The sequence below is a fragment of the Coenobita brevimanus genome, chromosome 40, assembly GCF_032717465.1.
Source record: "Coenobita brevimanus isolate Jiangsu-jjx chromosome 40, ASM3271746v2, whole genome shotgun sequence".
Classification (NCBI taxonomy): Eukaryota; Metazoa; Arthropoda; class Malacostraca; order Decapoda; family Coenobitidae; genus Coenobita; species Coenobita brevimanus.
Window position 1 is genome coordinate 505135 of NC_136993.1, and position 16153 is coordinate 521287.

General features: G+C 43.1%; 1 protein-coding gene across 1 annotated transcript in view; it reads left to right on the forward strand.

Annotated features, from left to right (window-relative positions):
• Window positions 1–350: 350 nt before the first annotated feature.
• The window catches only part of X11L (amyloid-beta A4 precursor protein-binding family A member X11L), a 572323-nt gene continuing 556520 nt past the window's right edge, over window positions 351–16153 (forward strand). The window contains exons 1-2 of the mRNA XM_080270416.1: window positions 351–2828; window positions 14931–15093. Coding sequence (XP_080126542.1) covers window positions 351–2828; window positions 14931–15093 — 2641 coding nt within the window. The remainder of the gene's footprint in view (window positions 2829–14930; window positions 15094–16153) is intronic.

Genomic DNA, 16153 nt, shown 5'->3' on the forward strand with positions numbered 1-16153 from the left:
CATAAATAACGTACAAAAGGATATTAATCAGCTGCGTCCAAAAATAAATTGCTAAGGAAGAGGTGCTAGGGAGATTCCTTGATCGACGAGAATATGAGAGAAAACAAAAATAATTCTCTTTCTGTGTGTGTGTGTGTGTGTGTGTGTGTGTGTGTGTGTGTGTGTGTGTGTGTGTGTACCTGCAGTTGGGGGAGGAGGTGCAGATGTAGGTATGTAATAGGTCCATGTATGTCTGTGTACGTGTAATTAAGCTGTGTGCTTAATCCGTGTCTGTTTCTAATTATGTGTGTACTTCATCTGTGTACGTTTCTAACCATGTGCGTCTCCACAGGTGGGGGAGGAGGCGCGTGATGGGGGACCCGCTGGAGGCCGTGGAGGGGTCGGACTCGGAGATCAGCCGTCTGTTCCCCAAGTGCCGGCCTCGCTCCTCCACCCACACGCCCACTGACGCCCGACGCTCAGACCTCAACCTCAACTGCGTCCTGGATTCCGACGACAACGACAACTACGATCCCAGACTCACTTCGTCTGACTTGCCGAGGATTTACGATAACGCCAAGCTGAGTCGGGACAGCGGCAGCAGCGGGCGCATGTCGGTGGACAGCGGCTCGGGGTCCCACTCGGGCTCCACCCCGGACTCCAGGTCGGACTCGCACTCCGGCTCGCACTCGGAGTCGGCCAAGATGGAGCGTAGCGCCGAGGACATTGATATGGACGTGGATGTGTCGGTGGTCAGTGCCTATGACGATTATGACGATCGGTACTTGAGGTCGTCCGTGTTGGACTCGTCCTATGAGGAGGCGCCGCAGCCGCCGCCGCCCACGTCGCGCCACCAGCCGCAGCGCCGCGACCACTTCCGGCTCAGAGACTCACGCATTGAGATAGCCGGCGGCCGCGAGGTGTTCAGTCACAGTAGATCCCGGCCCGCACGCCGCAGACACGACGAGTCACAACGGCGCAGAGGCCAGCAGTCACAGCAACAGCACTTCCAGAAGGAGCGGCAGCAGCAGCAAACACAGCCACAGCCTCAGCAGCAGCAGCAACAACAGTTGCAGCAGCAGCCGCAGGAGGGGCAGCAGTGGCCAGATTCCCCCGGCGGCAGTGAGGAGCGGACACGAGGCTGCCCAGTAACACAGTCGCCCCTCGTGTATGAGACGCGACTGGCTGGGTCTTCAGAGGTGGTGTTTGACGACATTGGTGAGTGGGTGGCCCGCGGCCTCACAGTGCGAGCACTGGATGACCGGCCTGCCTCTCCCTCATCCCCGACGTCCAAGCTGGATCCCCCAGAGCACGGTGACCCTGGCGACCATGGCTACCTGGCCGCCTATGAACGCTCCACCTCACCCTCAGACTCAGACTCCACACAGGAGTCCACCACGCACAAGGTCACAAAGATTGGAAATGTTCCTATCGCCGAGTATGAGGGGTCCCCCCGACGCTATGGACCCCGGCCGTCCCCCAGGACCCACAGTCCCCGTGGGGGCCACCACGTCCCGCCCCCCAGACCCCCACGGCCAGGCTTCCCCCGTCGAGTGTTGGCGGAGGAGGAGGCAGCAGCCAGAGAAGCCCTGTGTGAGCCCCCCACGGCCCCTACTACTGAAGTGGTCCCTCCCCCGCCAGAGGAGAGGGAAGCCACCCCTGCAGAAGACCCGACCAGTGACCAGCCCGGACCAGACTCCTGCTCTGAAGCGGACAGTGTGTCTCCAGCACCGCAGTTCATTGCCATCTCCACCCTCACATCCTCGTACTCAGGGAACATCACCACACAGCAGGAGAAGCCTGCCGCCGAGTCCGACATGTACGACTACTCCTACGAGATGTCTGAGACCAGGAAAGTCTTGGAGGAGTTCTTCAAGGAGCAGGGAGCGCAGGGAGGTCAGGGAGTACGAAAGGAAGACTTCCCCGACTTGGAGTATCATTTGAAGCGGCAGCAGGGGAACAGCTATGTGGGTTTGCGTTTAGCTGCAGAGTACAGTGAGGACCAAGCAGCAGCCGAGAGCAGTGAACAGCAGCAGCAGGGCAGCTGTGAACAAGTCAGCAGTGGCCTGGATCAGCATATCAGTGGCTCAGAGCTCCATGCAGCCTCTGACCACCACCACAACTCAGCAGAGGCGGGAGGGGAACACCACAGCCACCTAGAGGAAGTGGGTAGTGGGGACCAGCGGAACAGGGAACAGCATAACGGGGAACAGTGGAACAGGGAACAGCATAACGGGGAACAGTGGAACAGGGAACAGCGGAACGGTCCAACGGAGGAAGACGACGGACATCTGGAACACCAGGAACTGGACACCCCCACACACGAGGTAAGCCCAGCGACATCCAACCTGCACCTGGACCTGTCTTATGAAGCACAGCAGAGCACAGCACCTGAGCAGAGAGATACTAGTAATAATAGCAGTCAAACTAGTGCCCAGAGTTGTAGCAGAAGCAGCAGACAGAGCGGGCAAGTGGAGCAGGACCTCTCGGATGCCCTGCCACCCCAACGAGACCCATTCCAGGAGAGCGCCGAGCTGTACGACCGACTGACTGAGGTCGTTGCGGCTGCCTTAGCGCGGGAGTGCCGACCCGACGTGACCTCGCCCGACCCGGACCCTGGACCGGATGACCTCCCGGGGCTCGACCTCCCGGGGCTTGACCTCCCGGGACACGACCTGGGGCATGACCTATCGGGACATGACCTCTCAGGGTGTGACCTCCCGGGACACCTTGATCTCCCCGGGACTGACATTGAGGGCCTCCTACACCTGACCACCTCAGAGGCCGACCACGACACTCCCTCCACCCTCCCCCACCCCCACCTGCCCGAGGCCGAGGTAACGCTCCAGGTACTGTCACTCCACACCCTAAAACTCAAGGTACTGTCTCTCCTACTCCAGTTACTGTCCATCACTGTCACTCCACACCCTAAAACTCAAGGTACTGTCACTCCACACCCTAAAACTCAAGGTACTGTCTCTCCACACCCTTAAACTTAAGGTACCATCACTCCTCACCCTAAAACTCAAGATACTGTCACTCCACGCCCTAAAACTCAAGGTACTGTCTCTCCACACCCTAAAACTCGAGGTACTGTCACTCCACACCCTAAAACTCAAGGTACTTTCTCCCCTACTCCAGTTACTGCCCATCACTGTCACTTCACACCCTAAAACTCGGAGTACTCTCTCTCCACACCCTAAAACTCAAAGTACTGTCACTCCAAGCACTTTCCATCAATCTCTCTCAACACTGTCTCACTTCAAGTCCTGTCTCTTGGCCATGTCACTTGTACTGTCCATCTCTAAGCATTGTCCAATCTCTCATTCTCATCACCCTTCCACTGCGGGCATTTTCCCTCACTTCCTCACCACATTTCCTGTCCATTCCACGCTATGTTCTGTCTCTCCTCACCCTGAAGCTTCAACTGCTGTCCCCTCTTCTCCGTTTACTGCCTGTCACTCTCCTCCATCACCCATTCCTGGATGGACACCGCATTTGCGTCTCCACCCAGTTAACAGGGGCACCATAGTAAGCTCCACATCACCCTGGTGTTTGGTTATATGGTTACCACCCAGCGTTGTAAATTGTTTCCTGGGGTCACGAAAGTTCAATACTACATCGGGTGAGTGGATGGTAATCTCCCTCATCTACTAAATATCAGGATGTAATATTTGGAAGTCCCTCATACCATCTAGAATCAGGTCCTGGGGGGGGGGGCTCTTAACACCTTCTCCTAAGCGATTTATTTTTCAGGAGAGAGAGAGAGAGAGAGAGAGAGAGAGAGAGAATCATAAAGACGAGAACTGGCAAATTCAGTCTGCAATCCACTGAGTTCACGTACAAAATAAATCACAGAGGAAAAGGTGTTTGGGGACCACAAAAACTGGAAGTTAAATAAGAATCTTCATCGTACTAAAAGGGTTAGCTACGCCCTAATCCCGCAAAGGGTGGCCGCAGACAAAACGCCTCCAAGTCGCTGTCACCCACCATTTGACTCCCCTCCCCCCAACTCGGTAAAGAAAAAGTGTTTGTGGACCCCCAGTGCACACGAGACATTTCCTCAACACTATCAATCAGTCTATTTATCTATCTATTGCCAGACGCCTTAATCCTGTAAGGAGTGGCCACAAACAAATCGCCTCCATGTCGCCCTGTCCCCCGCCATTTCATTGTCTTCAACACAAAAAGTTAATTATGGAAAGTAATTCGCTAAAGAATAGGTGCTTGTGTTTCCTCCGTGCCTCAAGATTCTCTGAACACATTTCTCAACACCATTCCATGAGTGATTTATTTCGTTCATTACACTTCACTTACCTCTCAATACAATATTCTTATCCACACATTCCGCAACACCATTTCCTAAGTGATTTATTTCGTTCATTACACTTCACTTACCTCATACAATATTTTCATCCACACATTCCGCAACGCCATCTCCTAAGTGATTTACTTTGCTCATTGCACTTTACCAACCTTTCAATATTCTCATCCACTCACTTCGCAACACCATTTCATAAGCGATCTGTTTTACGCATTACACTCCACTAACCTCTTATACAATATTCTCATCCACACATTTCTCAGCGCCATTTCCTAAGTGATTTATTTTGCGCATTACACTTCACTCACTCTTATGTCACTGATTTAAACCATGTCGCTATTCAAACTACATAAATCCTCACACAGAAGAATGTTAAGGTAAAATATGAAGGCAAAATCGCTTACTAAATGGCGTTACGACACCCACATTGCCTCCCTAAAACCTCTATATTTCTCACCTATCCTAAATCCCTACTGTAGTGTTGCTTGTAGTTGCATGTGTTGCTTGTGTGTTGCATTGCAGTGTGTGTGTGGCTCCCAGGGCATGTGTTCTCGTATATGGAAGCTCCCTAACACCTTTTCCCAAGCGACTTATTTACGTATATGAAAGCTTCCTAACACCTCTTCCCTAGCAGGTGATGCAGAAGATATCAGTTGTATAGCAGGTAATAAAGAGCGATTATTATTTTTTTTTTTTAACGGATCATGCTGTTTCTTCTGTGCTACGATATTGTCTGTTACTACATCAGGAACACGTAAGGAAATTTTGGCACTCGTAAATAATGCATGAATCGCGTAAATAGTATCGTAACTATGACGATTGTAAATGAGCCTGGGAGATCTTACACTATGTCGGAATGGAGTGTTTTAATTTCATGCATTTATCTATTGATTTCCTCTATACGGCGATGTTTTATGGGCATACAAAGCTTCAGGAACAAGTTAGACAAATGTAGTGTTCATAATTAATGCATGAAAGCCATAGAAACTTCGTAAATATATATATACGATGGTTTTCAGATATGCTGGTAAGTTTTTCAAGTAATATATTCGATGGTTGTAGGAAATGCTGGTAGGGCTTTTCAGTGGAGCTCTTTATTAGCATGGTTGTTCCAGCACCTTTTGCAGTACGCTTATTTTCTCTGGCCATTATTATTATTAGGTTGGGTTTAACGTGAACAGTATCAAAAATCTGTATCAAGCGCTGCCCGCCTTCTTACATCCATTCGCGCCTTTCCATGGAGGGTATAAACCAATTCAGTATTCACTCGTCTATTTATTAGGGACACTCATTCCCTCTGTGATATATACGACAAAATATTGATCAGTGAATGAGGATACGAAAGCACTTCATCGTTTCACAAAATTAGGACAAGCCAGTGAAAAGTATTTAAAAGAATATAATGTACCCATGTTAACAATGAAGGCAGGCCCAGCGGCAGCCAATCAAGAGGCGAGTAAGGTTCCAATAATACGCCCGAGTGAGAGCGGGGGAAGGGCGCGACATTTGAAGTAACGGCGGCTGAGAAGGGAGATGTGTAGGTGGGTTGCCTTATATTTTTTTATGTTTTAAGTGGTTATTTCTTTATTACAGCTGGTTTATAGTTATAGAATAGTGAAACGAATATCTTCGGCGTATTTTAGTCCCTGATTTTGGCTTAATATGGTGATATTAACTGAAATAACTGAATATGTATACCCGGCCATCAAGACGTCTGTAAGGTGGGTAGACGAGTATTAATTTTGCATTTTTATCATTTATTCCTTGATTACTTCTTATTATATTGTTACTAAATAATAAACAAAATATCCGTGACTTATTTTAGTCCCTGATTGTAGCGTAATTATAGTGATATTATGTGAAAACTAGAGATATATGTACGTCACCATGGATACGACTAAGGTAGGTAGACATTTGACGGGATAACCAGTTAATTCTTTATTCCAATTTAATAAGATGTCACTAACTAATAACGCAATTTCCCAGACGTATTTGAGTTCATATTTCATCTGCGGAGGGAATGAGAGACTGACTAGGAGAGTACGAGTGAGGGAGAGGGGGAAACTGAATAAAGAATGAGACTGACTGGGAGAATGCGTGAGTGAGTGGGAGAGGGGAAAGTGAGTGTAGAGTGAGACTGACTGGGAGAGCGTATCTAAGTGAAGGGGGAGGGGGAAACTGATGATGAGATGGAGAGATGGGGGAGAGGTATAAGGGGTGTGAGTTAGAGAAAGGGCAGCTTGATGGCAAAGAACAGGATGACATGGAAGAAGTTGGTTTGTGGTCACCTCTTGCGTTAAGGCGTCTGGTAACAGATAGATAGAAATTAATATAGAGTAGATAGACATGTGGAGAGAATGGAGAATGAAAGACTGATGAAGAGGGTGTATGTAGGTGAATTGGTAGATAGATAGATATAAAATAGATTGAGATTAATATTACAGTTGATGGGGAATTGTATGGAGTAGTTAAGGCTTCTGGCAACAGATAGATAGATAGATATAGAATTGATAGAGATTAATATGGAGTAGATAGGGATTTGTATGGAGTATATGGAGATAGATATGTGAATCAGTCAGTTTTAAAGCAACAGGAATGAAAAATGTGTTCTATGTAAAATGAATCATGTTTAGGAAGGATTTTTGTTTAATTTTTTCATGTGGAGAGAATGGAGAAGGAAAGCCTGACTAAGAGGGTGTATAGGTGAGGTGGAGGGAGGGAGAGGGAGGGGTAGACCAAGGATGAGGTGGAGGGATGGAGTTGAGAGGTATATGAAGGAGGGGGGGTGAGTTTGGGGGAGGGTAGTCAAATGGTGGGTGACAGAGCGACTTGGAGGCGTTTTGTCTGCGGCCACCCTTTGCGGGATTAGGGTGTCAGGCTTTAGATAGATAGATAGATAATTTTGTGTTAAGGATGGCAGCCCTCCACATCACTTGATCTATGGCAGGTAGCAGAGAGAGAAACCTTATAAATTCATCGCCATACCAAAGAAGTTGATTATCACTGCCAATTCACAGCTTACAGTCAGTCTGCCTTGGCCATGATGTGTGGATGTACGTTCTTTGCATGAGGCCTTTACTGAACGTTACCTCTTAACTTGCATGTCTTCTTAATACTTGCATAGGTACTGGTGGGATGCCTGCACGTGGTGGCATTGATATAGCAATGCATCTCCACTGCCTGGCTATACAAACGTCCCTCAGCTCACTCCCTGTCCCCCAAAAGGAAGATGGTGGAGTATTGGAAGAGGATATTTTCATCCTTCAGTCCACGGGGTTCACATTTCAGTTGAACCTGGGGCTGCTACTACTACTACTACTATTATTACTACTACTACTTTTTCCCATAATTTCCTGAGATTGGTGTTGTGAAATGAATGAAGTGTTCCATTATTTTGCTTCACAGATTTCTACTGTAGTGTGATGTGCATGACATTTGAACTTTTTCCAAGCGTTGTGACAGCAACCAGTAGACTTCTGTTTTATTTTAAAGGCATGATTATTATTATTATTATTTTTAATTATTATTATTATTATTATATTACTTTCTTGAAATTTGGTATATTTAAATTAGGTAGTATGGAGTTTTTTGTGTAGGGAAGAAAAAATGACTTCCTACGCTTCTCTTGGGGCAACACAGGATTCAGTGATGATGATGATGATGAAGAACATTAAAACTGAGCCATTTTATAAGTAGACCATTCTTAAACAAGGCTTTTTAAAAAATTTCAAAATGTCTGCTTAAATCTCCCTATATGCGAGGCCTCTGCAAAGTTAAATGTAGAGATAGTAAGTGATGGGGGTGTAAGTTGGGGTGATGGAGAGTGAGGGACTAACTAGGAGAATGTATGTGACTGAGGTGGAGAGGGAGGATATGGTGGAGGGATGGAGAGTGAGAGACTAACTTGGAGAGTGCATGTGAGTGAGGTGGAGGGAGGAGGAGATTCAGGATGAAATGTAGGGTTGGAGAGTCGAGACCAACAGGAGTGTGTATGGTAGTGAGGTGGAGGGGGATAGAGGAAGGGAAAGACCGAGGATGAGTTGGAGGGATGGAGTGGAGAGCTATATGAGAGAGGGGGATATAAACTGGAGGGCAGGGCAGTGAAATGGCAGGGGACAGGGTGACATGAAGGCGATTTGTTTAGAGAGAGGTAGATAGACAGATAGAGAGATCACCAGCTGCATGATGACACACTTTCATTTCGTTACCTTTTTGCATTTCTGTTCAGTAATCGGTATAATTTTCATTTAATGGTCAGTTAGTTACAGTGAAAAGTTTGTATTTTATTAGTTTTATTTTCAGACATTTTTAATCTTGACCCATTGAACGTTTTCTTTGCAGCAAAATTAAGATCTGTAATTTTTTTTAAATATTATAAATTACATCATATAGGACTTCTGATATACGAGAATGTACTGGAGGTGTTTGGTGTATATTGTTAGTACTGCTTATTTGTACTGCATTGGTTTAGTACTTGCAGCTTGGTACTTTCAATTGTTAGTATGTCCAGTTGTTTTAGTACTTGTTGGTTCTGAACTGGGCCGGTATTCTTGTTGGTTATGGAAACTCCCTAACACATCTTCCTAAGCAGTTTGTTTTGCTTATTACGCCTTACTCTCCCCTTCTGTGTTATTTTAGTCATTCAGATATCACCAGACCCGACACAAACAGCATCGTATAATTTATAAAGGCTGCAACGCGCTTGCTTGTGTCAGTCTTGATCAAGTAATGGCGGCTCTCTGTGCTGCTTGATCTCTGGCAGCCTCCCTATTCAGTCCCATATCCCTGAGGTCACACTATACATCTATCTATCTATCGCCCGACACTCTAATCCCGCAAAGGGTTGCTACAGACAAAACGCCTCCAAGTCGCTCTGTCACCCACCATTTAACTGCCTTCCCCCCAACTCACTCCCCCTCCCTCATATGCACAGTACATACAAATTTATATTAACTATCCATTTACTTGAATAAATCACAGAGATGATAGGGAGCTTCCTTAACTGTCAAGAAATCAGATAGTAGTGTGGTCTTATAGCTTAACTAAAGATAAAGCGTAGTAGCACGTTATTGCATGACTGTTTTGTGCATTAACTTCCCATTTCTCATACAGTAGACTTTTAGAGTTAGACATAAAGTTGTGAATGAGTCTGTGGTTTTGTAGGAAGAGTATAGCGATTATAAGCTATAGCTGCATCAATATATACGTTGTGTTCATGGTTTGGCATGTTACACATTTTTTATGAATAGAGGACACCTGTAATATGGTGTATGGATTATTTTTTTAATTTAATTTTTTCCCTCCTCTGTTCATCGTCTGTAAAAAGAATAAAAAAAGGTAACAAAACTCAAATCCTAATAAGCTGACAGATGCCAGCTTCCTGTAATTGTACAATACCTGTTCCGTATATATGAAAGATACCGTACCATAGCCTGGGGGCAGACACATGCCATAAGTTGTGCCCTGGCACTGAAATTTCTGTTGTTTAATGATTGTGTTGTTCTTGCTGCCTCCAAGATGTCTTATAGTATTGAGATTGACAGACACCTTGTGTTGTTAACCCCAGTCTTTCTGGCTGATCTTATCCATCAACTGCAGGCAAGCAATCACCCCTTCAGAGTCCTCCTGTGTAGTGAACTGATGTTTCCTTGTGGCACACATTGTCTCACCACAGCGAGGTGCGAGGAAGAGTAAATGAAAAGGTTAACACTTTTCGCAGGGGATGAATCTTAAACTGAATAAAATTGCTTGATGGCAGCAAGAATAATGTTGAAATATATTCTCCATATGGAAAGGTTAAACTATGTAAAACTGTTGTGGAGTAGCCAAAATAAAACAGGAAAAGCATCATTACACCGATGCAGTAAATTGAATCAGACTTGGGCACTCGCCTTTCTAAAAATAATTCTCCCAGTTACTCCAGGGTTCAAAAAAATAATTTATAATCAGTGAATAGACCAGCTTAATTGAAAAACAAATGATGTGCTAAGTATAAAAGTATTCAACGTTTTAACTTTTAAAGCATAATTACAGATAGTACGAGTGTAACTGAAAGAAGGAAATAATACCGTACTTGGAAGGAAATGCCAGTAATACAGTAATCTTTCTGGGTAATCAAACACTGGATTTTGATGGCCAGATTCTCTACATTTAGTTAATTACTTGACTCAGGCTTCATTAATGGCTGCATGTTTAAGTTTTTATGTGGAAATGTTCGATGGGAGAGAGACATAGGTTCGAGTCTGAATTTGTATTTTTCTCTAATGTTTCAAGCAACACAGAACCCATTTTCAGAGAGGTTGAACAAGAAGTGAGAGATCTGAAACACTTACCCATCTAACGATCCATAGCCAGACGCCATAATCCCATAAGAGGTGATCGTTTGAGTTAGTTTTATGGGGAGGGGCGCTAACCCTCCACCAACCCTTCTTTGACACATAGGGAACACATATGAGTTGGTTATATGGTTACCACCCAGCATTGTCCATGGCTTATATCCCTGGAAATTTCCTCCCCTTTCTTGTCTGGCAGCGTGGGTAAAAGGGAGGGAGTTTCCAGGGTTATAAATGTCTTCGATCTCTCACTTGTGGTTCAGTCTCTCCGAAGATGGGTTCTGTGTAGCCCCAAACGTTAGATAAAATAAGGAATTCAAGCTCTGCCCTCTCTCTCTCTCTCTCACCCAATATATCCACTCCTTGCAATGGACCATCAACTTACACACCATGTACAGTGCTTTATTTACCAAGGGTACTGTTTATATGGCAGTGAGGGACAGTGTAACAATTATTATTAAGTCTAAAGAAGTACTGTTTTATTTTTATAGATGGTATGCCAAATTCTTCTCACATTTTCGAAGCTAATATAGGCTGGTATTTTTTGTGGTGCTAAAAATAATCCCAATATAGCAGATGGTTCTAGTTTCTTATCTTATGTATGGTAAGAATTAACAGATTGTACAGTATTTACCCAGTTTTCCCCTATTTACCAGTGAAATTTGTTTGGAAATAGTCTAAACACACAAAAGAAAAAAAAAAAATAATAGCAATAATAATAATAATAGTAATAATAATAAATCGGGAGAACTGAGTTAAAATCCCGTACAGTCTGTTTATCCATTTTTAATTTCTGGATTTTCAGCCGATTAATTTTTAGACATAAAGTTTAGTTTTTACTGAAATGATGAAGTTTTGCTCCTAGTTTTAAAGAAAAATTATAGACCCATCTAGTTTTTAGTAAGCATGGTAAAAGGTTGCATATGCAGTTGAAAATACCTGTATATATAATTATCAGTAGTATAGTGTTACCATTTTCCTGTCTGTAACTACTATTGCTTGTCGTCTTACTGAAATGTAATGTATTTTTACTAACTCCTCTTTTTCCCCTAGGCTATTAGTACCGTTATTGTGTCTACTGTGTGCTCTGTTTACTTTTTCCACCTGTTTACATTTCAGTCAAGTTTTGTGCTATTTTTAAGTGACATTGTAAGACCTAGAGATTTTTTCCTAGCCGAGTTTTCTATAGTACTGTGAGGTGTTTTTTGTAATGCCATACGATCTTTTGTACTAACCTAACATGTCCCCTTTTTTTAGTCTCCTGATATACTTCATTTTTCCCGAGGCTTAACAGAGAGTCCTTGTTCTAAGTCAAGGCAGGTGTTCATAGATATTGCATTGTATTTTGTTGTCATCTGATGCAAGAGACAGTTCCCTTCTTCCTTACGTTAAAAGAAGAAAGAAGAATTATACTATAGATTGGAGTAACCTGGCAGATTAGCTTATTACGTAATTGTGGGTTGGAGAAGGGTTAGCCCCTTCCCATAAAACAACCAACTCAAAGACAAACAGCCACCCCTTATGGGATTTTGGTGTCTGGCTATAGATAGATAGTTAGTAACATAATTGGCAGTTTTTCCATTGTTTCTGTCGACTGGAGAGCTTAATTGGCAGTTATTTGGCAGTTTTTGTGTCATTTACTGTGAACGTTGGAAATCCAGCGCCCAGCAAGGACTTTCTGTATCGTATGTTATTTTTCCTGTGGGACTTTTATACTTGTCTCTGGTCCTTTGTAATAGACCAGTATTCTTGTTGGGCAAGGAAGCTCCCTAACACCTCTTCCTTAATGGTTTATTGGCCAAACTACACATGAATATCCATTTTTTGTGCTTCTTATATAAAGATCGATTTAGATTGCATGAATAACACACAGGAATATATTGTAATGGAGTAGAATTAGGAATAAGTCAGTAAGGAGAAGGTGTTTGTGAGCTTCCTAACCGCGCCAGAGTACTGACCATAGTCGTGTGACCCCCCAATGATGCCGCCCTAGTGCAGTAGTGAAGCCAGTCTAGTTCCTGTCCCCTACATAACCTACAGTATTGTCAGACTTGTGTAGATATTCCCCCTACACGCCCATCCCTTCACCGACTTACTAAGCATAATTTACCCCTGTATACTGTCAGATCTCCAGAGTTATTTACAGCATATGCCATTCTGTACAGGATTCCTTGACCTGCACATGCCATCACCTCCCTAGCATAATTGCGTAACTTACTCGTGCTCTGAAATGAAGCCAAGAAAAACAGTGCCATATCTAAAAATCCATAATCATTTTGTGTTTTACTCTGGTTAGCATCAGGTAATTTTAGTCACCTTCTTGAACTCTCCCAAGGCCAAAAATTTAATAAACTGTCATGGTTATCCCTTTAGACTTGCATCATCTATTTTACTGGTCAGAGTTTATTGTGTTTTGGCTAATGGTGAACAGTTTTAGTTGTACACACACTTGGGAAGTTCCTGAGGTGTATGATTATTCAATGCCCTTTTCTGGTTGGTCCTGGAGCTTAATTATGGGAAACACCAGTAAACACACATACACACACACACACACACACACACACACACACACACACACACACACACACACACACACATTAATAAGTTCAAAATGGGGGAAACATTACTAAAAAATAAATAGAAATTATTATAGATGCCAGATTTCAGGATTACAGTAGTTGAAGATGCAAGTCGTTAGTTCATAGTAGAGCCCCTTAAATTTTACCTGCATGTGGAGAGATGACTTAACGTATGATCTTAAGCTGTTCGGCTGAGAGAAGTTGGACAATTATGCTGGTAGGAGGATGATACAATATACAATGTCACACAGTTTCCAACCTCTGACTCCCTTTATTCCTTCATTACTCTCACCCTCATGGATTTCCCTAATATGATAATTTCCTGGTATACATTTTTAAATTTCTTGCCCCACATTTTACCTGTCACCCATTATACAAAAATTGAGTGAAAATTGTGTTTGTAAGTTACAGAATTGGAGTTTAGTGTGTCAGGATTGGTGATATGTTTTTTCCAATGCCAATTCTTTGATGATTTTGTAATGCGGTGTAATTTATGTGCTTCTGTTTCAGCATACAGGAATTACAAATTATTTCAGTGTTAATAAATTTTGAATAAATGAAAATCCAGGTGGAATTTTTGGCATTAGTTATAGTATTTCTTGATTTTGAATTAGATTGCATTAATTTTGATATGTAGGATCTAGTTAAGTTCTGTTTTTGAAATGGTACAAATTTTTCAGTGCCTGTACAACTGTTTTTGCTGTACAGTATCTTTAATTCTTTTTAGTACAGTGGTGTATGATTATATATTCTTTCTGTGTGTGTATGTGTGAGAGAGAGAGAGAGAGAGAGAGAGAGAGAGTGAGTGATTGTGTTTGTGTGTGTGTGTGTGTGTGTGTGTGTGTAAAAGGAAGGGTAATGGAGATAGTTGTGTGTATGTGTGTGTGTGTGTGAGAGTAGTTGTGTTTGTGTGTGTTTGTGTTGAAGGAAAGGTAATGGAAATAGTTGTGTGTGTGTGTGTGTGTGTGTGTGTGTGTGTGTGTGTGTGTGTGTGTGTGTGTGTGTGTGTGTGTGTGTGTGTGTGTGTGTGTGTGTGTTGAAGGAAAGTAATGGAGATAGTGGTGTGTGTGTGTGTGCATTCAATACCGCTCATAAAAAAATATTTCATCTTCCTCAGCAAGAATGAAACAAGATGCCATTGTACTAAAAGATTAAAGTTCAGTACATTGTAATATTGTGCTGCAGTAGCCTTTCTCTTAATTGATTTTGTACTAGCTAAATGTAATGTCAAAAAAGTACATGCAGTAGTTTTCTTTGTACTGTGAAATGTACTGTGCCTCTTGGAAGGAACAATTTTACAGAATTCTGGCCTTTGGTTCCTTCTTCCTTGAAAAAGAAAAAAAGAAAAAAGAAAAGGTTATTGCAGTACCAAGCAAGTTATATTTATTTATTTATTTATCTAGGCTTCACATACTCTTAAAAATCCCAGTCTAACCTTTTATCATATATGGCACAGAATTCTCCTCGTCTTTGCTCTAACATAATCTCTTTGTCTTGCCTCTATCTAACTTCATATAACCTAATCTAAATTACCAGTGCCTCAGAATTCTCTCTATCTGTTCTGTACCTAACCAAATCTACCCTAATCTACCTTATCAGTGCTTAGAATTCTCCTCACTTGTGCTCTGCCTAACCTAATCTAACTTACCAGTGCCTAAGAATTTTTACCCCTACTGTTTTCTATCCCCATCTATCCTAATCTAACTTAACCAACAGGTGGGTCATTCTCGCAACTTCACCCTGTCCCCGGAGACGACCTCGTGTGACTCTGGCGATGTTGAGAGCGATTACTCTGGGGTCGACCCTGAAGGCTCCGTCCACTCCTCCTCCCGTGGCATCTGCTCCGCCATGCCCGTCCTTGAGGATGGTCTCTCCTCAGGTATGCCCGTTCATTTTGTTTATAGAGCCTCCGGCCTGATTGTACCCTCGTTTGTTTCATTTATAAAAGCCCCATTGTGATTGTACCTTCATTTGTGTCATTTATAAAAGCCCCATCATGACTGTACCTTCATTTATTTTGTTTATAAAAGCTCCAGCATGATTGTACCATCATTGTTTCATTTATAAAAGCTCCATCATGATTATATCTTCATTTGTTTCAATTATAAAAGCTCCAGCCTGATTGTACCTTCATTTGTTTCATTTATAAAAGCTCCAGCCTGATTGTACCTTCATTTGTTTCATTTATAAAAGCTCCAGCCTGATTGTACCTTCATTTGTTTCGTTTATAAAAGCTCCAGCCTGATTGTACCTTCATTTGTTTCATTTATAAAAGCTCCAGCTTGAGTGTACCTTCATTTGTTTCGTTTGTAAAAGCTCCAGCCTGAGTGTACCTTCATTTGTTTCGTTTATAAAAGCTCCAGCCTGAGTGTACCTTCACTTGTTTCGTTTATAAAAGCTCCAGCCTGAGTGTACCTTCCTTTGTTTCGTTTATAAAAGCCCCAGCATAATTATACTGTATACATTGGCCTTGGTCACCAGATGCTGGAGTTTTTGTTTATAATGGCCCCAACATGACTGCAGCTATCGGTCTTGGCCACCTAAGGCAGCTGTCCACACCAATCAATCTGTAGCAGATGCTCTATCCAGTCCCCCATCCCTGAGGTCACACTTTAATTCATATCTTGTATCATTTATAAAGGCACCAGTATGATTGTATGCTGGTTTGTTTGGTTTATAAATGCCTTAGCGTGACTACATGCATCTGCCTTGGTCACCTAACGGCAGCTGTAATTTGTAAAGTACCGTATGTATTGGACAGTTCACGGGATATGCTGTTCATAATTCTTTCCCTTTTTTTATTTAATTCTCCTCCCATCCTCCCCTCATCCTAGTTTGAGTTTAAAGACCAGGTTGATATATTTTTTGTTAGATTTATTTCATGGTGTGTTGTATTTTACTCTGCATTTCACACATCAGTCGTGTTTAATTTCCAGCAT